General features: G+C 42.7%; 1 protein-coding gene and 1 long non-coding RNA gene across 2 annotated transcripts in view; one reads left to right on the top strand and one right to left on the bottom strand.

Moving 5' to 3' along the window:
* Positions 1-22,679, top strand: part of LOC107649719 (uncharacterized) — a 26,679-nt gene extending 4,000 nt beyond the window's left edge. Inside the window, exons 3-4 of the long non-coding RNA XR_008913305.1 lie at positions 16,555-16,699; positions 19,547-22,679. This is a non-coding gene — a long non-coding RNA (uncharacterized LOC107649719). The remainder of the gene's footprint in view (positions 1-16,554; positions 16,700-19,546) is intronic.
* CACNA2D3 (calcium voltage-gated channel auxiliary subunit alpha2delta 3) overlaps positions 1-22,948 on the bottom strand; it is a 1,058,263-nt gene that overhangs the window by 177,296 nt on the left and 858,019 nt on the right. Inside the window, 5 exon segments of the mRNA XM_016424623.2 lie at positions 4,506-4,627; positions 10,555-10,650; positions 12,489-12,582; positions 14,758-14,855; positions 15,014-15,059. Coding sequence (XP_016280109.2) covers positions 4,506-4,627; positions 10,555-10,650; positions 12,489-12,582; positions 14,758-14,855; positions 15,014-15,059 — 456 coding nt within the window.

Below are 22,948 nucleotides of genomic sequence, written 5' to 3'. Positions count from 1 at the left end.
CCTCCTGGATGAAAATTAACATTTGTGATATAGCAGTCAAACAAGCTAAAATAATCTTAGGATATGTCAATAAACATGGAATCCAGGAATAAAAAGATGGTAGCCAAGAGAGAAAGCATTTATTAAATTCCCACTACATTCTAGGCACTATGCCAAGTATTTTTCCCACTGAATACTCCCCTGGTGGAACTGCAACTGCACTATTGCATTCAGTCCTATGTCCCACATTTTAAAAAGAACATTGATAAATTGGAGAGCACCCAAAATCCAACAGGATATTGAAGGTCCTTGAGTTCATATCATGAGGGACCTTTTTTTTTTAAAAAAAACTCTTGCCTTCCATCTTTGAATCAATACCGTGTATTGGTTTCAAGGTAGAAGAACAGTGAGGGCTAGGCAATATGGGGTTAAGTGACTTGCCCAGGGTCACACAGCTAGGAAGTGTCTGAGGCAAGATTTGAACCTAGGACCTCCCATCACTAGGCCTGGCTCTCAATCCACTGAGCCACCCAGTTGCCTGTTGGAAGGATCTTTTGAAGAAACTGGGGTACATAGCCTGGAGAAAGAAAACTTGGAGTCAAGTGGAGAGATGGTGACTGCCTTCCAATATCTGAAGCATTATCATTTGGAAAAGGGATTCCAGACATGTTATACTTACCCCCAGAGGGATAAAATCTGGAGGGGGGGAGGGAGGATATAGATCTAGGATGGGTAAGAGAAAATTTCTTTAAATATCAGAGTTCTTCCAAAGTAGCAATCTCAGAAGATACTGGGTTCTGCTTTTTGGAGGTCTTAACACAAAAGAAGACCTCTTTCCAGACATATTGAGGAGGGAATTATTTTGTTAGATAAGGCTTAGTCTAGATGGTCACTTAAGTCACGACCAAATATCAAATTCTGTCATGGTGTGACTTGCCCTGTTTGACCACAACCTTAAGATTCTCTGATTCTTTTCAGGCCATAAGAGTACCATTGAGAAACGACTGCTTGGGAGTCTCTGGTAGACCTGGTGTTCCATTACCTGATTTGAGGGACATGATGAGAATTCAGTTTACGTTTTCTCTTTCCTCCTAGAATTCTTTAAAATCTAGAACACACAGCATGTTGGGTAGCACATAGTTACTGCTCTCTATGTTTACTTATCTCAATATTCATATTTATATTCCATCCACAAATATACATCATGGGAGAGCTGTTGGAGAAGTTTTCAAATAGTTTTCAAATGAGTTGGGAGCATTGGCTCTGATTTCTTGGTTTAGAATGAACTGACCTGTAAAATCTGAGTGAAAGCCTAGGGTCTCTGGGCTCATCTATTCCAAACATGGATAAAACAGGAATGTAATGCTTACTCCAAACACTCATTAATAGCTTCTTGGTTATTCCTGATGGCTACAGACCTCAAAGGGGAAAGTTGCCAAATATCAATTTGGAATATCCCCAAAGCAATGACATCAGGCATCATATGGAAATTATCTGGGTTCTTCTTCTAGGTAACCAGACACCACATAAGAAAGTAAAACTCTTTCTGTAATACTGGAATTAATATTGTAGAATGTCAAAGCTGCCTAGCACCTTAGAAATCACCTGGTTTAATAGGTTCTTTCTAGAGGTGAGGAAATTGAAGGCTGTACAGGTTCTAGGAGCTCAGACCAGACCCCAGGGCTCCTAACTCAGAGATCAGACCTTTTCCATTAAATTACAGAATCTCAGGGTTGGAAGGGACCTCAGGGTCATCTAATCCAACTCAAACCTGGGCAGGAAGCACTACAACAATAACCCTAACAAGTAGTCATCAAGTCTTTGCATGAAGACCTCTAAAGAGAGGGGAACCTCTCCTGTCCCAAAGAAGATCATTCTACATTAGGACAGCTCTAACTGTTAGAAAGCTTTGTATTTTATCAAACCTAAATCTTCGTCTCTGCAACTTTCCACCATGACTCTTTAAAAAAAAAAATCATGGGACAGGAGGCAGCTAGGTGGCTCAGTGGATTGAGACCCAGACCTAGCAATGAAAAGTCCTACATTCTTTTTTTATTTTATTTAATTAGTCGATTTAGAACATTATTCCTTGGTTACAAGAATCATATTCTTTCCCTCCTCTCCTCCCAGAAATATCCTACATTCAAATCTGGCCTCAGACACTTACAAGATGAGTGACCCTGGGCAAGTCACTTAATTCCATTGCCTAATCCTTACCACTCTTCTGTCTTGGAACCAATATACAGTATTGATTCTAAGATGGAAGATAAAGGTTTGTTATTTTTTAATGAGCTAAAAATGATGATAAACTATGAATGACAAATATCTTGAAGAAGGCAAGTATCTAGGATAACTCAAAGGCATTCATGACAAAAAAGGATATGCAGAAACAGAGTCTGAATGCAGATTGCATACATTTTTTACTTTACTTCCTTTATGAATTTTTCTCTAATGTAAGCAATATGTCTTTGTTCTATAACATGACAAAGAAATATGTATTATATAATAATACCTGCCTTCTTGAGGAGGAAGAAAAAGAATACAATATAGATTTTGAGGCATAGCTATTATGAGAATTCATTTCTCTTCAATGAGTATATTAATTTTAGTTTATTTTATATTCATAAAATAATAGTATATTACTGTTATGTTTCATATAAAAATAAATATCTCTACTTTAAAAATGGTATAAAGGGATGATCAATTCTGCTTCCTATTTCCATGTGTTTTAAAAATGAAAGAACTGGAATTATTTGATTCTCAATAATGATTATTATAATATATGAGTTATCTTAAAGCATTTGAAGGACTGTCATTTGGGACAGGTTTTAGACTTGTTCTGGTTTGGCTCAGAGGGAAGAACCAGGAAAAACAGGGAAGAAAACATATTTAGGTTTGAGACTATGTACAACTTCCAAACAGGAACCCTTTCCAAGGGGAATGGGTTATATCAAAAGACCATAGGTTCTCCATCACTAGAGTATTTCCTTTTCGCCCAAGGCTAGAAGAATAACCACATGCGAATCATGTTCTAGAGCGATACTTGGTCAGGTAGATAACTTCTAGGGTCCTTTCTAACTCTGAGATATTGATTTTTGTAATTCAAAGAAAGAACCATGACTTATCTCTCTGATAGGAAACAAACACCCCAAATTCCTCTTGGCCACTCCCACAGATACAGAATTCAGATGTGAAAAACAAGTGACATTTTTCCTATTATATACATTTGACTGATTTAATTTTTCAAAGTCTCATTCTGAAAAGGAATTGGTGTTTTCAGCAATTTATTTGTCACTAGTGATAATAAAGTGAATTTTTTGGTTTAGATAATTAAATTGAAAGTATAGTTAAGGATCAGAACCCAATTAACATTAACCAAGAGTTCCAATGAACTAGACTTTGTTCCCTAACAACTGATGTTAGGGGAAAGAACTACACTGTTTTTTTTTTAAAAGCCAATGTTAAAACATCAAGAAAAATGGAAATTTCTAGTCAAATTTCAACAACAACAAAAAAAACCTTTTGCATAATTGGTGGATGAGACTAAAAATAAACATCATAATTTAGTAAGTGCAATCAACAATGTGTGTCTTTCATTTGAATCTCTGTATTTTTGTGAGGGATCATTTTCAGTAGTTATAACCTAATATCAAAATGAACTGAATTTCAAATCAAGCCTTTAAGTCATTATATCACAAATATTAAACTGAGACTAAAAAAATTATGAAATATAAAATCATATTGGTATTTCTGAAAATTAATGTCAATAATGATTTTAATAGTAGCAAAAAGGTTTTGAACTATAATTAATATATATTATAATAATTATTGTATAATAAAATAATTATTTAATAATTATTTTCAAATAATAAAATAATTATTAAAAAAATAAAAGGTAATATTAAAGAATTAAGGACTGGACTCTTGAACACATAATGTTCAGGGGATGTCTTGAAATCAATTGAGATTCATCCCAGGCTGTAATTATAACTTCACCTTTTTCTAGTCCTAGGTGATGATGACTACCCTCCTGAAGTAAGTCATTTCTTATTCCTAAAAGAAGAACCCCAATATATGTACTAGAAGAAACTGACTAAGAAAGGGCAAATGGAAAAATTGCCTGAAATCTCAGCCATTCCTGATTTCTCTTGATTCTGGCGTCTTTTTCTGTTGGTTAGCTCCACTTCATTACTGTCTATATTTACTTGCAAATAGTTATTTGCATGTTGACTCCTGCCTGAAAATATTCACCTCTTGAGGGTAAGGATAGTGTCTTTTGCTTTTCTTTCTTTTCTTTCTTTAATCACCTGTGCTTAACTTAGTGCCAGGCACATAGGAGGACTTTAATAGAGGCTTGTTGACTGACTGATATATTTTAAACAGATTTTTAACTTAAAAACCAAATAAAATACTCTGACACATTTTCTTCCCCTAATTTAGCTTTAAGATAATTTTTTCAAAACTCAGATAAAGCTAAGATCTCCTCGTTCAAGCGTTATGGTAAGTGAAATAAGAGCAATACAGACCGACGCTGAATGGGATGGAGTAGACAAAGCTGCCTGGAATCTGCTCAGCTGCTCTTCTGTACCAGAGTGGAAAGTGATCAGCATTGAAAATATTCTCCTTATCTCCAGCTTTCAGGAAGTCTCTTGAAAGAGAAAGAGAAAAGAAAGCATTTGTCATTTTCTAAAAGTATTTAGGGAGGAGCCCCTCTACATAGAGATCCAGCTCCCTTCCTACAGAAACATCCATGTCTAATGCCAGGTCCCCATCTTGATTGTTCTGCTCTGTGACATAGTGGACATAGAGCTGAGCCTTATATATAACAGGTACTCAATACAAGCTCATTAACTGACTGAATGAGGTTTGGGTTGGATTGCATCTGAGTTCAAATCTGGCCTCAGATATTTATTACTTGACCTTGGATGAGTCACTTAACCCTGTTTGCCTCAGTTTCCTCATCTATAAAATGAGCTGGAGAAGGAAATGACATCACTTGAATATCTTTGCCAATGGGGTCATGAAGAGTCGGACATGATTGAAAAATTACTAAATAACAGCTAGCATTTATATGAAATTTGCTACATGCCAGGCACTGTGCCAAGCACTTCCCAATTATTACCTCATTGGCCCTCATAACAACCCTAGGAGATAAATGCTATTATAATCCCCTTTGAAGCATGAGGAAATGGAAAGAAAGAGAAATTAAGTGCCTTGCTCAGGGTCTCACACCTCGTAAGTTCTGATGTTATATTGAACTAAGATCTTCCTTACTCTAAGCTCAGCACTCATACACGACACCACCGAGCCACCTACCACTTGGTCCTTCTCACTACATCTCAAAAGGAGGCAGCAATACTTATTTCTGACCCTCCAGGCCTTTTATGAAACAATGTCTACTTCCTTGAAGAAGAAGAAAAATATAGATCGGATTTATTCATTCAATCTGCCTCATTGTGACTTCTACCCATTGTTCCTAGTGTTGCCCTTTGGGGCCAAATGAAACCAGTTTAATCCTTCTTCCACACTGTCTAGGAACTTGAAGACACCACTGTTCTTTACCTTCAGGGCCACTGGAGCTGTTTCTTTGAACTAAATATTTCTGTCTCCTTTTAAAAGCCAGGGCAATAAGGTCTGAAGAATGAAGTGATTCAGTGAAATTCAGGGAATACAGAGTTTTAGAGTGCAGGAAAGTCAACTGGGATGCTCTGGACTCTGCACTAGTGTTTAGTCACAGGACAGAATAGAAACAAAGAGCTTCAGAAATGAAAGGAAGATGAGTAGCAATTTTATCTTCCTCAAGTCCTCTCATCTTTGGAGGACCAACCAAGTCAATGAAAATTTATTTTACACCTACTACATGCAATGCACTGTGCTACTTGCTGGGGATTCAAAGAAAGGAAAAAGACAGTGCCTTCTCTCAAGGAGCTCACAATGAAACAGGGAAGACAACAAGCAAAGACCAGGTGTAAACAAGAAAGAGATAGCCTATGGATCAACATCCTTTCAAGTAAGTAATCTTTCAATGGCATGGACTGAGGGTCCTTCACCATCCTGGCTGCTCTCCTCTGGGTGCTCTCCAGCTCTTCCATGTTCTTCTGAAAATGCAATGTCCTTTATGGGATGTTATTTTTTAGATTTCTTCTGGCTTGGCTTGAGTAGCACCAGCCCATCATCTCCTTAATTCTGGATGGTGTCATACCTCTCCTTAGGGAGCCCATGGTCACAGTAGGTTTTTTTCATGCTCTAGAATTCAACTAAATTTATTGAGATTGAGAAAGGCATATTCACTGAATTAGGGCCACCTGCTTGCACTCTGACCTTAGTTTACTGATCTCAATAAGTGATTCACAGAAGTTGGAAGGACTCTGGTAGACTGTAAAGAGCCGTTGGGAATTGGAACTAGATGGCAAGTTGAGCTGGAATTGGGACTGGGTATGGCCCAATGAGGCCACTGGTGCTACCACATGTATATCAGAGCTTGAGCTGCTGGCCCTCACCCTCAGGGCTACCCAATCTGTCTACCTCTATGCAGAAGGATGAGTGGTCCAGTTGCAAGTCAAAGAAGGACAGATTGAGTTTTGATTTTCAAACATCAACAGGCTTTAGATTAAGAGCCCTGGGAGGGCAAGGATTCCGCAGCAGGGCTGCCACACAGCTGCCAGCCCTGGAGCTATTTGTTTTGAGATGGGCTCAAGAAAAAAATGTGGAAACATTCTCTCTGCTCTGCCTCTAATTCAGATATCTTCTGAATTCTGCAAGTTTCCTCAAGATCTGAGACTGGATCAAGGGGGGCCGTGGGACCCCAGAGCCTTTCTAGGGTAGAGAGATGGTGGCAGTATGTGGGTCAGGTGAAATCTCATGCAGAATATCCAAGGAGTAATTGAATGAAAAAAAAAAAAGAAACCTGTTTTATGTAACACAATAACTAAAAACAACTCCTGCCTGTTGCCTTATTGCTTTTCTTATAGCAACCCTGGTGGAGCATGAAATGATCATCTTCATCTTACAGATGAGGAAACTGAGTACGGGAGACTTTCAGTGTCTTTCCCTGGGTTATAGAGGTACTCTGTGGTTTAAAGGTTCATCATGCCTAAAAAGGGGGGGGTGATACCAATAGTGCCTACTTCACAGGGATGTTGTGTGGTCTAAATAAATTAACAAACGTAAAATGCTTTCTATGTCAGTTAGCTATTATTTAATGGCAGTGATCATCAGATCTAATCATTCAGCCCTAGCTTCTCTCCTGACCTCCAGCACTGCATCTCCAACTGCCTCTTGGACAATTCAAACTGGATATCCTTAAACTCAGTATGGCCAAAGCTGAATTCATTGTCTTTCTTCCCAAACCCATGTGAACTTTCTATTGAATATACTCCAGTGGATCACCCTCATGGCCAGGACCAAAAATAACATCCTCTGTTTTGTGTTCACAGCTCCTCCTATGGTGCCAAGCTTCCCATACCTTATTTCCCATTCATAGGGCCAATGAGTGATCCAATGACAATGACCTCCTCGCTTTTCCTACACAACTCTCCGTCTTTAGATTTTGAGTATTTTCACTGGCTATGCTTCGTGCCTGGGATGTGTTCACTCCTGACCTCTACTTCCTGGCTTCTCTCAAGTCCCAACTAGAATCTCATCTTTTATACAAAACCCCTCCCAATGTCTCTTTACTCTAGTGACTTCCCTCTGAGACTATGCCCAATCAATCATATATAGATTCATATTTATATGATTATGCATCTATATGTATGTGTGTTTATATATATGTATACATATATTGAGAAAGAAGACAGAATGAAGAGAAAGAAAAAAAGAGAAGACAAGTAGCAGCTAGGAGACTCAGTGGATAGAGAGCCAGGCTGGCTTAGAGATTGGTTTCATATCTAGCCTCAGACACTTCCTAGCTATGTGACCAAGGGCAGGATTCTTAACTCCAATTGCTTAGGATGGATTCTAAGATGGAAGGTAAAGGGATAAAGAAAAAGAAGAGAAGAAAGAGACAGAGAAAGGAGAAAGGAAGGGGTTGACCAAAAGGGAGATGAAAAAGAAAAGAAAGACAAGAAAAAGAAGAAATAAGAACAGAGAAAAATGAGAGAAGAGAGAGACAGAGAGACAAGAGAGAAAGAAGAGATAGAAGAAAAGAGAAGAGAGAGAAAGACAAGACAAGAGAGAAAGAAGAGGGAGAAGCAAAGAACAGAGACAAGAGAAGAAGAGGAGAGAGACAGAGAGAGTAAGAGACAAGAGAGAAAGAAGAGAGAAGCAATGAACACAGAGAGAAGAGAAGAGAAGAGAAGAGGAGAGGAGAGGAGAGGACAGGACAGGACAGGACAGGACAGGACAGGAGAGAAGAGGACAGGAGAGGAGAGGACAGGACAGGAGAGGAGAGGACAGGACAGGAGAGGACAGGACAGGAGAGGACAGGACAGGAGAGGACAGGACAGGAGAGGACAGGAGAGGAGAGGACAGGAGAGGAGAGGACAGGACAGGAGAGGAGAGGACAGGACAGGACAGGACAGGAGAGGACAGGACAGGACAGGACAGGACAGGAGAGGACAGGACAGGAGAGGAGAGGACAGGACAGGAGAGGACAGGAGAGGAGAGGACAGGACAGGAGAGGAGAGGAGAGGAGAGGACAGGAGAGGAGAGGACAGGAGAGGAGAGGACAGGAGAGGAGAGGAGAGGACAGGACAGGACAGGACAGGACAGGACAGGACAGGATAGGACAGGACAGGAGAGGACAAGACAGGACAGGACAGGAGAGGAGAGGACAGGACAGGACAGGACAGGAGAGGACAGGACAGGAGAGGAGAGGACAGGAGAGGAGAGGACAGGAGAGGAGAGGACAGGACAGGAGAGGAGAGGAGAGGACAGGACAGGACAGGACAGGACAGGACAGGACAGGAGAGGAGAGGACAGGAGAGGACAGGACAGGACAGGAGAGGACAGGAGAGGACAGGACAGGAGAGGAGAGGACAGGACAGGACAGGACAGGAGAGGACAGGACAGGAGAGGAGAGGAGAGGAGAGGAGAAGAGAGGAGAGGAGAGGACAGGACAGGACAGGACAGGACAGGAGAGGACAGGACAGGAGAGGACAGGACAGGAGAGGACAGGACAGGACAGGAGAGGAGAGTTGAGGAGAGGACAGGAGAGGACAGGACAGGAGAGGACAGGACAGGACAGGACAGGACAGGAGAGGACAGGACAGGAGAGGAGAGGACAGGACAGGAGAGGACAGGAGAGGAGAGGACAGGACAGGAGAGGAGAGGAGAGGAGAGGACAGGAGAGGAGAGGACAGGAGAGGAGAGGACAGGAGAGGAGAGGACAGGACAGGACAGGACAGGACAGGACAGGATAGGACAGGACAGGAGAGGACAAGACAGGACAGGACAGGAGAGGAGAGGACAGGACAGGACAGGACAGGAGAGGACAGGACAGGAGAGGAGAGGACAGGAGAGGAGAGGACAGGAGAGGAGAGGACAGGACAGGACAGGAGAGGAGAGGAGAGGACAGGACAGGACAGGACAGGACAGGACAGGAGAGGACAGGAGAGGACAGGACAGGACAGGACAGGAGAGGACAGGAGAGGACAGGACAGGAGAGGAGAGGACAGGACAGGACAGGACAGGAGAGGACAGGACAGGAGAGGAGAGGAGAGGAGAGGAGAAGAGAGGAGAGGACAGGACAGGACAGGACAGGACAGGACAGGAGAGGACAGGACAGGAGAGGACAGGACAGGACAGGACAGGACAGGACAGGAGAGGAGAGTTGAGGAGAGGACAGGAGAGGAGAGGAGAGAAAATGTGTTAGTTGTTTTCCTCCAGAACAAGCCAGTCCTTGGGTCTTTCTTTGTCTTAGTAGCACTTAGCCCAGGGTCTTGCTAAGGAGAAGTAGTTAGTGAAAGCTTGTTGACTTGACCAAATGGCTTCCATTAAATGCCCCCCTCACTGCCTCTCCATGACAAGATGGCAGTAGGATGAAACGATGACCCTTCTGTACTCCAAATGAGCACCCTCCATTCCAGCTAAACTAGCCTGCCTGCTGCTCCCCCTTCACAAACGTCTCACCTCTTGTGTTGGTGTCTTGCACAGGCTCGTCCCACTGCCAGGTCTGCTCTTCCTCCTTCTCGCCCACCCCTGGAACCTCAGGTCACGTCCCTCCACCACAGGCCTTTCCTGGTCCTCCCAGTTTTAGTGCCCCCCTTGGGAGAATTTTCTGTCTTTTTTAATTTTTTTAGCTCGTCTGTGTCTGTGTTGCTCCCTAAGTGGACTGCAAGCTCCGCGAGGACAGGAGCTCTTTGTCCTTATGCTTCCGCCTCTGTAGGGCCTCATGGGGCGTCCTGGGGCATTCATAGGATGATAGTGTATGTCGCCGGTCCTTCAGAGCTGGAAGGGACCTCTCAGGACAGCCATTCGAATACCTTCACGTGCATGTGGAAATTGACTCCAAGCACGATGAAAGGACGAGCTCTCCCAAGTAGTAAGTAGGAGAGACAGGATTGGAACCCAGAGCCTCTGAGTCTGGGCCCTGTTCTTTCCCCCACTCCCACGTGCTCCTCCGGCAGCACTTACTGGTTGGTGAGCTGCTCGGCACCCACAAACAGGTTGATCCTGGAGAGGCCGGTCCGGGTGCCGAGGAAGGCGACCTCGACGCCCTTGTCGGAGTTCCTGCAAACAAACAAGCAGACGATGAACAGAAAACGGCTCTTCTGAGTCCGGCCTCGTTCACGCTCTGCCACGTTTGAAGCAGGGACTGGAAATGGAGCTCCAAGAGCCACACTCATTTCTCATGGAGATAAAGAGGCAGCCAGGGCGGAGGGGCCCTTCCCCCAGGGCGATGGGGGGAGGCCTGTGGAAGTCACAGGGAAAGGAGGCCACCTTGGGGCCAGCGGCTCCGGGGCTCTGGCCATGGATGAGTCGGTCCCTCCCCGGGCAGCCCCCGAGCTCCCACTCCCTGCCAGGGCTGCGGCAGACCTCCTTGGTGGGGGCGCCTATTGGGGACTCCGGGCAGAGGAGATTCTCCTGGCAGGGGCTGCCCGGGGAGAGGGAGAAGGCAAGCCCCAAGTGATGCCTGTGGTGCATCAGAGCCCCCTCCAGTGCCCAGATGGGAGCTATCTTCTGCAGGGACGCTCGAAAAAGGGCCCCAGCTGGCAGCTTCCCACTGACCCCTCCCCACTGTTCTCCTCGGCCTTTATACACCGGAGCAGTGCAAGCCTCAGAGATTCGAGCTGCACTCAGACTCTTGGTCCATTAATTTTACAGAGAAGGAAATCGAGTCCTGAAATAGTCACACAATTTCTTCCAGGTTGCACAGCTAATGGTGGCAGGACTAGAACTCGGGTCTTCCTGACTCCACATCCAGTACTCTATCTATTAGACCACCTAGGCCAGGTCCACTGTGGCTCAAAATAAATGAGCAGAAGCATCTCTGCAAAGTACCCTCTTCACGGAGCTACCGAGGAAGCCTCCGGTCATCAGGACAAGCCCTTTGCTTTTGCAGCAGAGATGCTCGGGCTGTCAGCCCAGCACGAAGGATGTCATCAGCATGGAGGGCTCTGGCCCCGGCAATCTTCCCTGCTTTTAAGCCCTTAAAGGGCTGAAGAGACATCCAGATCTCAGGAAAGGGGGTGCCTTGTTTCATGGGCACTGCCTTCCCTGAGGAGGACAGTCAGGCCACCATCCCCAACAAGTGCAATTGTACAGGAGTGGGACGGGCTGCCTCCTCCAGGGGTGTCTCAGCCCGCCTTGGCGATCTCTAGTGGCTGGAAGTCCTTTGTTAGTTCTTTGTTAGAATCCTTTAGAGAAGGAGCTGGACTGGAGAGCAGCTGAGATCCCTTCCAATAAGCCATGACATGAGTCTGTGCTGTTCAGCCCATGTTTACATACTATCCAGATGGATTCGGGGAAGATACCAAAAAAGTTCTTCTATCCTCATTATTCTTACATAACAGTTGAAAGACTATCTTCCAGGAAAGAGAAACCAAATGAAAGCAAATAAAAGAGCTACAATTGTTTTTAAAAGGAGGTTCAAAAGGAAAAAGAGGCGAAGAAAGGAAGAAAAATAAAAGGGAAAAGGAAGATGGAAGGAGAAAAGGAATAGAGCGAGGAAGCGAAGAAGGACCCCAGTGGCATAAGGACAATCCTGCATTTTTAGTTTCAAACATTATTTTGCACTTAACCTCTTCCTACTTAGTACAATGCATAGTCTTGCTTGTTCTTGGTCCAAATTTTCTTCCTTCTCTCTGATGGGTATTTCAGCAGACCCAAGAAAATCCCTTCTTCCTTTCCGTTGGAACCATCCCTGTATCTCAGCATCCCAACCTTCGCTGTCCCCTTGGGGCTGTCTGTACAACACAGCTATAGCCCCTTGGGATTGGGAACCCTGGAGCAAACTAGAGGAATGGAACACCAGGACTCGAACCCAGCTACGTGTTGAGAATGTAGCGCGATTTCCAACTCTTATACAAGAATTTTGAAAAGAGCAGAAGATGCCCATGTCTACTTACTCTGATTTGTTGAGCGCGAGGCTGGTCCAGTAAGCTTCGATGGGGGCACTCACTACAGCATCAAAGAGAACTTCCTGGATTAATTCTTTGTCACCTATTGGGATGGGAAACAAGGAAGGAGTCTCAGAGAGATCCATCCAATAAGCCCACAGGTCCCAATGCATCCTCTCATCCAGGCGCCCCTTTGGGGTTAGAGGAGATTTTATCCCATCCCCTCTCCTGGTTCAGGTACCAGTTTCACAAGCATCCCTGGCAGGCAAATAAAAAGGAGACATAAAATAGACTTGAATCTGCTTTTCCCTTAAAGGCTTCGACACAGGAAATGTTCCTGTGATCATAAGGGAGCGATTCTAGCTGCTGCCAATAGCTTGAAAAGGAACATCAAGCTCTCTCCCACTCCAGGCGAGTCAGGATGAACAGCAAACAGAACCAGGGAGAGACGGGACCCCTTTATGTCTAGGTGACCTAATTATATTTTATTGGTAGTGTGTCTGGGAGGAAGGAAAATAAGAAGGCAAATGAGACTGTTTGTGGCTTCTGGACCCTTGGGTGGGTTTCTCTGTCCATAAGCAAAGCCCTGCATCAGGCTGCACTGTGAAATGCTTGAGGTCTTGGGCTCATGGAACACCAGGGACTGACTAGTTTGTAAAATGAAGTTAGGGACTGGCTTGTGTGTGAAAGCCATTCCTGAGGCCTTGTCTTCTCTCTTGGACGTGACAGTATGGAGGGTCTAAGGCAGTAAGGAAGGCATGATGTATAGACCCAGATAAAAGGCATGGAGCTCTGGAGTAAACGGTCACAGGAGCAGAAGGGTCAGAGAGTTGGGGGAAGTCCCAACGTAGAGGGGAAATCCTAGTGGGACAGAAAGGGATCTCTTTTCAGCTTTAGACCAATTATTCTGTGACCCTCAAGTTATTAAAGAAGAGGAGGGAAGACGAGACAGGGCCAAAGGAAATGTTGGGCGCATATAGACCTTGATATATTATTCAGGAGAAGAATAGAGGGAAACCTAAAAGGAAAGAGTGGGTAATTTTTCAGACAGTGTGTGAGAAATGTCTTATGGGAAAGAATATCCAGTTAAGAAGCAGGACATTTGGATTTGGGTCCTGGGCCTGCCCCCAGTTACTTTGGGGCCTTGATGAAGTCATCCCACCCTGGGTCTCAGGCTCTTCATATGTCAAGGGAAATAATTAGATTAGATTCTCGGAGGATCTCTGATTCTTAGCAGCATTCTACGCACAAGGGTGAGAATGACAACATCCCAAACATGTTGGGTTTGGGAGATGTTTGGGTTCACTCTCCCAAGCTGCTTGGGAAGGAGAGTGTCAGAGGGGACCCTTCCCTTCTTGGAGCTTTCATCTAACTTGGTCCTCTTCGTTTCTTTCTAATTCACTCGCCATAACATCTTTACTTGTCCAACATGTTTTTTGCCCTGTCTTGTCTTTCCTACTCCATTGTAAGCTTCTTGAATGACTTGAGGATCACAGAATAATAGATTTAAAGCTGGAAAGAGATTCCATTCACCCACTAGTTTATGGATGAGGAAACTGAGGCCAAGAGAGAGAACGCAATGCTCAGGAAGATTCAGATGGTCAAAAGCAAAATTGGAATTTAAAATTCAATCCTCCAGCTCGAAACTCAGTGCTGTGTTTCTCCCTCCTTTGTTCTTTGCTAAAGCTTGGGCCTGGGTCTCATGCTTGTCATGAAAGACTGCTTAAAGAACTTTTGATTTTGTCATCACAAGCAATGCTGAGCTCAGCCAGGCTGGTTCTCATTTGTTAAATATATGACCTAGCACGGGACAAGTCCTCAAAGATTTTCCAGAATAGTAAGGCCTGCTTCAATTGCTCTTCTATTGGCTGAGCCTTTGAGATCCCAGAGGGCCCATCAGAGCAAGAAGCTTCAGATAAATGGAGAATCTCTCAGTTATCAACCCATGTCTGTGACATCGAGTTGGGGAAACACGATGGAACCAAATGGCTAAGTGAACATTTTTAATTATCTGTGGATTTCAAAGATCAGCACTGTTTCTTCCTCCATTCCCATTCCTGGAAAAAAAGATGGCGTCTGGCTGTAGCTGACATGACGGCCTGTTTCTGCTGGTTCAAAACTTGCCTGGAAATGATGAATCGGAAATCTGGTCTTCGGTGCGTTCAAACTCATTGAACCTTGGAGCCAATTCCCCTTCCCCACTGGAAAGGCGAGGGAGCCTTCGCTTCTCCCCCACCCCTACCATGCACACACCAAACAAGTTGGAAAACAGACTCACACTGAAGAAGTGGCTCTTTTCCTTTGAGGTAGAGCTTAATAGCATCCAATTGGGACAGCTGTCGGTGTTCAGGCTGTAAGTCTGTGTTGCAATAAGACCTAAGGACACGACATGGCCAAAAGCATGAGCATGTAAATATTTACCAGCATCCTCTCTCTGTAACTTTGAACTTGGAGAACTGGGCACAGGGAGCACAAACAGCCTGAAACCAAAGCAGGGGAACAAATCCCAAAGTGACGCATTGTTTAAATCTTACCATTCATCTGCCAAGGACACGTCAGGATGTTCTAAGTCGTGCAGGCCTGCAAAGGGAGGAGAATGGGTTAATTAGTGCTAACTGACTGACGGTCAGAGGGGGGATAATTAGGATTATTGGGAGGACGATTTAGACCCTCTTTTCAAGCTTGTCTTTGTTGTTGGGAGAGGGGTAGGCAGGCTCCCTGGGATAGCATATGAAAGGCAGACATCTCTTCGGCCCCTGCCAATCAGTCAACAAACATATATTCAGCACAGCTATGTGCCAGACACTGTGCTAAATACCACACTTCTGTTAGATGAAAGAATTCTCCTCCCCATTGTTATTTCCCCCTTCTAGCCTCCCTGAACTTTACTACCACTAATCAAAGGCTTAATCAATGTGCAACAAATGGGAGTTGGCCCCCAGGCACAAAACTGGGGAGGAGATCCACCCCCTCCTCTAGAAAGCCCACTTTCTCCCCAGGAGGATAGGATTGTCCACTCTCCCTTGCAGCCTTGATTGCCTGGCCTCCCACTTCTCAGAAGGCATGGCACGGATTGCCCAGAGATGGTTTCTTCTCTTCCTCTTTTGTTCTGATCCAATGCCTCATCCCCCTCAACTATAATTGCTTCAATTCCAGGTATAACCAAAGAGCCTGAAATCAGAAGCCTGAAGGTTGGTGGATGGGGAAAGGCCTGACACTAGAAATTGAATAGAGGTGATGGCATAGGATATGGTGGGACTTGCGTTCAGATCCTGGAGATGAACTTATTGGGTGAGTCATTTAACTTGTCAGTGCCTTGAGAAACTAAGAACAGATTTACAGAGGAGATGCTGGCCGACATCAGTGGAGGCAGCATCCACACCAGGAGTAGATTACACTGCTGAATTCATGGGTCTACATTCCCACCCTCCTCTCCACCCTACCCTGCATCTATCTCTCCATATAAAGGGTTGGGGATGTGGTGGCCATCACTGTCTCTGCTACAAAGGGGATTGATAGCTGGTTTAAGAAATGTTTTGGGGATTTGAGGATGTTGGCAAGGGCTGAGAGAACCTCACAAATAGTTGGGATTGTTCTTGCTCATGAATGATACTGGTCAAGTGTTATGAAGCACTTTCATAAATGTGGATTGTAGATCGGAACAGTCTAGAACCTTACAAGAGCTCTGTGAGGAAGGTACTATTTAATCCTGATTTTACTGTGAAATAGCTTGAGGCAGAAATATATTAGATCACTTACTTGTCCAGGTCATACAACTAGTGTCTGAGCCTGGATTAGAATTAAGGAATAATTTAGAATAACTCTAGCATCCTGTGAGGCGAGCTTTCCTGGACTTCATGGTGTTTAGACACTGGAGATCAGGATGTAAATTGGATCAGGTGATTCTTGGTCAAGGTTGTGACTGGTGAGTATCACTAGGGAAAGGCTAGGCTTTACTTGGCAAAGGAGTAGCTAAATAGTGACCCATCTTAGATGTGTTTGTGTTTCCTTGCTTTTACCTTGCTGTATTGATTTACTATCTTTGCTTAGAAATGTGCTTTTTATTTGTTTTTAGGGCATAGTCACTCATTAATGGGCCAGCAGAGATAAAAGAGACCTTAGGGACCAGCCAATCCAACTTGCATCTGAGAAAATAACATACACGACAACAATTCCAAGGAGTCATAATCCTGACATGGTTTGAAGATTTCCAGGAAGAGGTAAGCTACTAGCTCTTGAGATAGCCCATTCCCTTTTGAGGTATTCTTAATTATTAGGAAGTCCCCCCCCCTTGGCATCTATTCTAATAAGGCTTCTTTGCAAGTCTGTTCCTTGCTACTAGTTTTATTCATCGGAACCAAAGAGAACAGTCCTTCCAATACTCATCTACCTGTGTCTATCTCCCAGAAGTCCATATGTAAGACACACTCACATTCTTAGAAGGGCCTGAAGAGACCATCTGGCCCAGGCCCATTTCTTTAGGTATCTGAATGTCTATCCAGATGATGGACTTCAAGGGAATGGAACATTGCGATCTTGAGTAACCAAGTAACCAGGACTCTACCAACTGCCTTGATGGAACATTTAGGTATCTCAATTTTGCCCTCTGAATGGATAAAGTAATCCAACATCCCCCCCCCCCAGTAATTACTTAACCCCAGTCCTTCCCACTAATATCTCTAGTTTTAGGGGAAAAATAACCCTCAACATCTTCTGTAAGCCCTTTATGTAACATGTTAAGATCACAACCCAAGGTCGCCAATGAGTCAGCTCTAAACAGTTCCCATACCCTAAACATTTCTCTGGGGAACTTCTTTTTCAGCTCTTTAATCACCTCTTCTTTAGATTCACTCCAGTTTTCCATTGCAACTCTTTGGACATGTGGAGACCAGAAGAGGACAAAGTACTCTAGGGTGATTTCCTAAGGCAGAGGACAGGAGGATGAATACTTTCTCGGCTCTACAAGTCCTATGCCTTTTAATACATTCTAGTTGTCACAACAGCACTTTGATGTGGTTCTCCATTGAAACTTCCAGCTTACATACCTTGCCTTGCATGTCTTGACTTAAGACAACATTTTCCCTTCTTGGAATGATAGCATGAGAACTCATTTTCTGTACATGCATGTACCGATGTGGACTCATCAAAAGGAAGCTCTTGGAGGTCATGCATTGAGGTGTTTCCTTGGTCTTTATGTTTTTCTTTTTGCTGTTTTATCTTCTTTCGGTCACCAGCTGTTTGTCTACATCCTGAAGAGTGCTCTAAGTATTTCCTCCTTCCCCAGAGGCTGGCTACAATCTGGAAACTCCTTATTGGTGATCTGTCTTGGTATCCTGGTGCTTAGTGCAATGCCTGACACATAACTCAGATATTTAAGTGGACTTGTGATATTAATGATTTAGTTTCCCTCCAGTGATTCAGATTGTAGCCCAACTTTGGCCAACCTGTATGATTAATTTCTGTGTACTATATCATAAGACCTTCCTCATTTTCTCCTGATTTTGTGAAGGTACCAGAGAGCATTATGGCTGTTTACCTCCCCTCTCAAACTCTTGCCACATTACCTGTCTATCTTCCCTTCATGGCACATTTTTCCCAAAAATGTCCCTTACTCTTTTTCTTATTTGTATTTCTTTAATGGTTTAAATAAATTAATGAATAATCAAACATATATATGCATATATAAATAATATGTTTTATTAACATATCTTATTTTTGCATTATAAATATGTCCTGATTATTCCCACCCTGGTGAGAGTACTCTTATAACAATGCCAAACATTAAGCAAAGTTAATGATAAAATGGTAGCACATGAAAGTATATATATATATATATATATATATATATATATATTTCATACCCATAATCCCCTAAACCCCCTATTTAAAAAAAATAAATCCTTATCTTCTGTCTTAGAATCAATACTATATATTGGTTCCAAGGCTGAATAGTGGTAATGACTAGGCAAGAAGAGTTAAGTGACTTGTCCAGAGTCAAAAAACTAGGAAATATCTGAGACCTCTCTATTTAAACATTTCTATTTTTTAAAATGTTTCTTTAAATAAAAAAAAAAACCATCTATTTTCTCTGCACCCTTCTTACCTGGAGACAGACAGAAAGACGGAGACAGAGTTACAGAGACAGAGAGAGAATAAAGACAAAATTTTTGGAACAAATGTGCATTGTTAGGCAAAATACATTCCATCACTGGCCATGTTCAAAAATACATTTCTCTTTCTAAGACCTAAATCCATCACCTCTCTGTAAGGATGTGTAGAGTTTGTTCCATCCTTGGACCTCTTCAATCATGGATAATTGTTGTATTGATCAAAGTTCTTATAGATTTCACAGATTTTAGTGTTTGTGATGTTCTTGTTATTGTATACATTGTTTTCCTGGTTTTGCTTATTTCCTTCTTCAACTATTCATAAAATTCTGACATGTTCTTTTATTTAATAACATTGAAGTTATATTATAAATTGTTCTTCTTGTTTTGCTTTCTTACCTTGCGATCAGTTCATAGAAGTCTTCCTAAATCTTTTTAATGTACCTATTGCTTCTCACAGCACAATACTATTCTATCACATTCATAGGCCACTGTTTTTTTCATTCATTCCTCCATTGATGGATATCCCCTTAGTTGGCAGATTTTTGTTTGTTTGTTTTTCCAGGACAAATAAATCTTATATACATCATGTGTGTGTGTATATATATATATATATATATATTTACATATATATATATATGTGTGTGTGTGTGTGTGTGTGTGTGTGTGTGTGTGTGTATGTATGTATTATGTATATACAGAAGACAGTATTTAGGAAATGGGCTTTTGCTTTCATCGCATGCTTGGGAGTTGGTAAAAGACGTTGTCGGTTTCATCAAGGTGCCCTCTACCCATCTCCTGTTTCATCTCTGGGCCCATTCTATTCATTGTCCATCAGGCCTGTCAGATTTGGAGGGATATACTGCTTGATAGGATATACCTTGTATGTAGAGCAGGAGGCAGTTGTATCTTGTAGGCTTTTTTTACTGAACTGATATTGTTCTGTTTTATATTGAATAGGGCTTGGGGTAACACACAGAAATCCAGATGGGACATCTGGCCAGAAGAAAACATCATTCCGAGACCCAAAGAAGGCATTTAATCCAGTTGATGTCAATGTGACCTGGTGATGTCAGTCAATGCCTTCTAGAGACACTTGATTTCTTAACTGGTCTTTGGCTTGTAATCGTTTGAAGGTCTCACTGAAGTTTTGGGCAAAAGTGTTCAAGAAACTTGAGCTTGTTCATAGGATCCAGTGGCTGCATATGAGTTCATGTTAAAGTTTAAGAATCAGAGTCAGAAAGATTTGTTCTGAGTATACACAGGCTGTGTAACCCTGGATAAGTCACTTACTTGTTTGTGCCTGGAGCAACTCCCTCGTATTTTCCTACCACATCATGGAGAGTGTAAGATTGATAATGGTTCTCACATCTGTTTTCCTAGCCTTACCCTCTCAGATCACATCTAATCTCACATCTCCATCTGCTTTTCCCACATCTTCAGCTGGGTGTCCAATAGAATAGTAAACTTAACACATCCAAAACTGAACTCAGTATCTTTCCCTTTGTAATGTATGGTCAGAAAGAGGGTCACACACCCATACGCAGAGAAACTGGAAAAAGAGAGAGAGAGAGTTGAGAGAATGGAGAGGGGGTAACAGATTGATCTCCCCCTCTCTTCTTCTTGGGGAAGATAACATGGTTTTGTCTCCCTGAGGGACAGAATATGTCTCCCCAGAAAGTGGTTCAGGGAGGTAGAGGTTAAGAACTAGAGGAAAGAGCTGTGGTGAAATGGCACAGTTTCCCTTCTTGGTCTCAGGTATTATTGAGAGACAAGATGGACCTTCCTGTCTCTGGGTCCTTCACATACACCAACTGCCACTTCTCCCCCCATCCAAGACCTGGGGTTACTCCTCTGCCCAGGGGAGAGGATTTCTCTTTAGATCTAGTTGTTGGGTCCTTAGGATCCTGAGCTAACCCTCCTATTTGGGGAGAGATATGGTTCTCCCCAAATCTTCAGCCTTTTCCTTAGTGTCAGGAACTAGGCAGACCTGATCTAAGTAGTAAACACTTTATTTGGCTTCACTCAGATAAGGGAGAGATGAAGGTATTAGGAGAGGAAAGTGGGTAGCAGGAATCCCTATTGACTGGCAGCCAGACCCCCCCAAATTCTCAGGGATCCAAGCTCTCAGCCTTGACCCCTCTTCTGGTCAGCTGCTGGTTTGGTCCTTAATCCTGAGCTAATCTACCTTGAGTAATGGAGTCCAGGACAAGTTAGGGAGTGAGATGAAGAATAGATATTTGGAGAGATTTCTCAGTAGACTGCTTCCTTCAAAGTCCCAGTCTATGATATCTTAGGCTTAGTGAGAGATTTCAGGGGATCACTGGGAAACAGTTGGCATCCAGAGGGGCCCTGGCTTAGGAGATCTTCTTCTCAGGCTCTCAGATGGAGCAGTATCCCAGAGATCAGTTGGAGCTCCCACAGCTTTTATTTTCTGACTTGAATCTTGAGTTTTTTTCTTCTTTCCTCCCCCATGCTTCCTCTTTGCAGATGATTTCTACTAAAGATTTCTCTCTTACAAATTCCTCTCTTACACCTTGAAATTCTCTCCCTTGAGAGCATCACCATTCTCTCAGATCTCCAGGCTCACAACCTCTACTCTTCCAAACTAATATTGGGCCAAAGTCTGACAATTTAACCTTTGTAATACCTCTCAAACATGTCACCTTCTCTACTCTGACAAATCCACGACCCTGATACATGCGTTCGTCACCTTATATCTGTACTATTGCAAAAGCCTACTTGGTGGGTCTATCTGCTTTAATTCTCTACCTAATCTATCTTCCATTCAGCTGCCAAAGTAGTTTTCATGGAGACCAGGTCCAACCACTTCATCCATCTACTCAATAAAACTCAAGGATCAAATATAAAATTCTGACATTGGCTTTTTTGCTATTCCTTAAAAAAGATGAATAATATATTCCATCTCTAAGCTCTGGACATTTTCTCCTCTTCTCTAATTCCTGGCCTCTATGATTCCTTTTAAATCCCAGCAAATGTAAGGAATAATGATCTGGAGAATTTCTATACCAACTGGAAGAACCTCAATGAACTGATACAGAGTGAAATGAGCAGAACCAAGAGAACATCGTACACAGAAAGTAAAACACTGTGGAACTCTCCAATGTAATGAACTTTACAACTAGTAGCAATGCAGTAATCCAGGACATTCCTGAAGAACTTATGAGGAAGAGTGCAATCTACATTGGGAGAAAGAACAATGAGAGTTGAAATGCGAAAGAAAAAAAAACATATGACTTATCACTTGTATATATGGGTATATGATTTGAGGTTTGGGCTTTAAAGGGGGGAGGGAGAGAACACAAATCATGTAAACATGGAAAAATATTTTTAAAATAAATTTTAAAAATTTGTAAAGAAAATGAATAAATAAAATCCCAGCAAAGCCCTACCAATATCTCTCAATTACATAGCATTTCCTCTCTTAATTATTTCCTGTTGGTCCTACTAATTAATAGCTTGCTTGCACATATTCATTTACTTTTGGTCACTAGATTGTGAGCTCCTTGAGAGTAGGAAATGTCTTTTCCCTCCCTTTGTATCTCTAGCATTAGCACAGTGCCTGGTATCTTGAAGATACTTAATAAAAACTTATTGATCCACTGACAAGAATTTTCTTTCTCATTCCTCATATATGATCCTTCCATCCTCCCAGAATCTTCTCTCTCCAGAGAAAATGCCCCAATTTTTAACCCTTATATTCTGTCTTAGAATCAGTACTCAATTCCAAGGCAGAACAACAGTAAGGGCTAGTCAATGGAGATTAAGTGACTTGCCCAAGGTCACACAACTAAGAAGTGTCCAAAGATAGATTTGAAGCCAGGATCTTCCATCTTTAAGCCTGGTTTTCAATACACTGAGCTACCTAGATGTTGCTCCCCTAACTTTTTAATTTATATTTGTTTTAATTAATATATATGCATTCATATTCCTTTGTCATCCTGGTAATAGAAGAAAAGAAAGTAGAATCAGAGTTGGGAAGAATATCAAAGATCATCTAGACCTACCACTGTACTGATAACTCCACAGGCTTCTGCATTCCAGTATTTTTGATCAGTGGCTATCCCTTCCTTATCTGAATACTGTTAAAGATTAGGGATTTCCAAGGCCATCCACTGCATATTTGGTCAGCTCTTAATGTCAGAGAGTTCTTCTTTATAACAAACTGAAACACGCACTCTGCAACTTCTATCCATTATTTATTATTGCACCTTGTGAGACTAAGCAAGGCAGTTCTAATCCATCTTGCACATGACATGACAGCCCTCTAAATACATGAAAACAACTATTACCAATTCCCAACTCCACCTCCCACTCAGACTTTTATTCTCCTGTTTAAGC

Source organism: Monodelphis domestica, chromosome 7, assembly GCF_027887165.1.
Source record: "Monodelphis domestica isolate mMonDom1 chromosome 7, mMonDom1.pri, whole genome shotgun sequence".
Classification (NCBI taxonomy): Eukaryota; Metazoa; Chordata; class Mammalia; order Didelphimorphia; family Didelphidae; genus Monodelphis; species Monodelphis domestica.
This window is presented reverse-complemented; position numbering and strand designations above follow the sequence as displayed.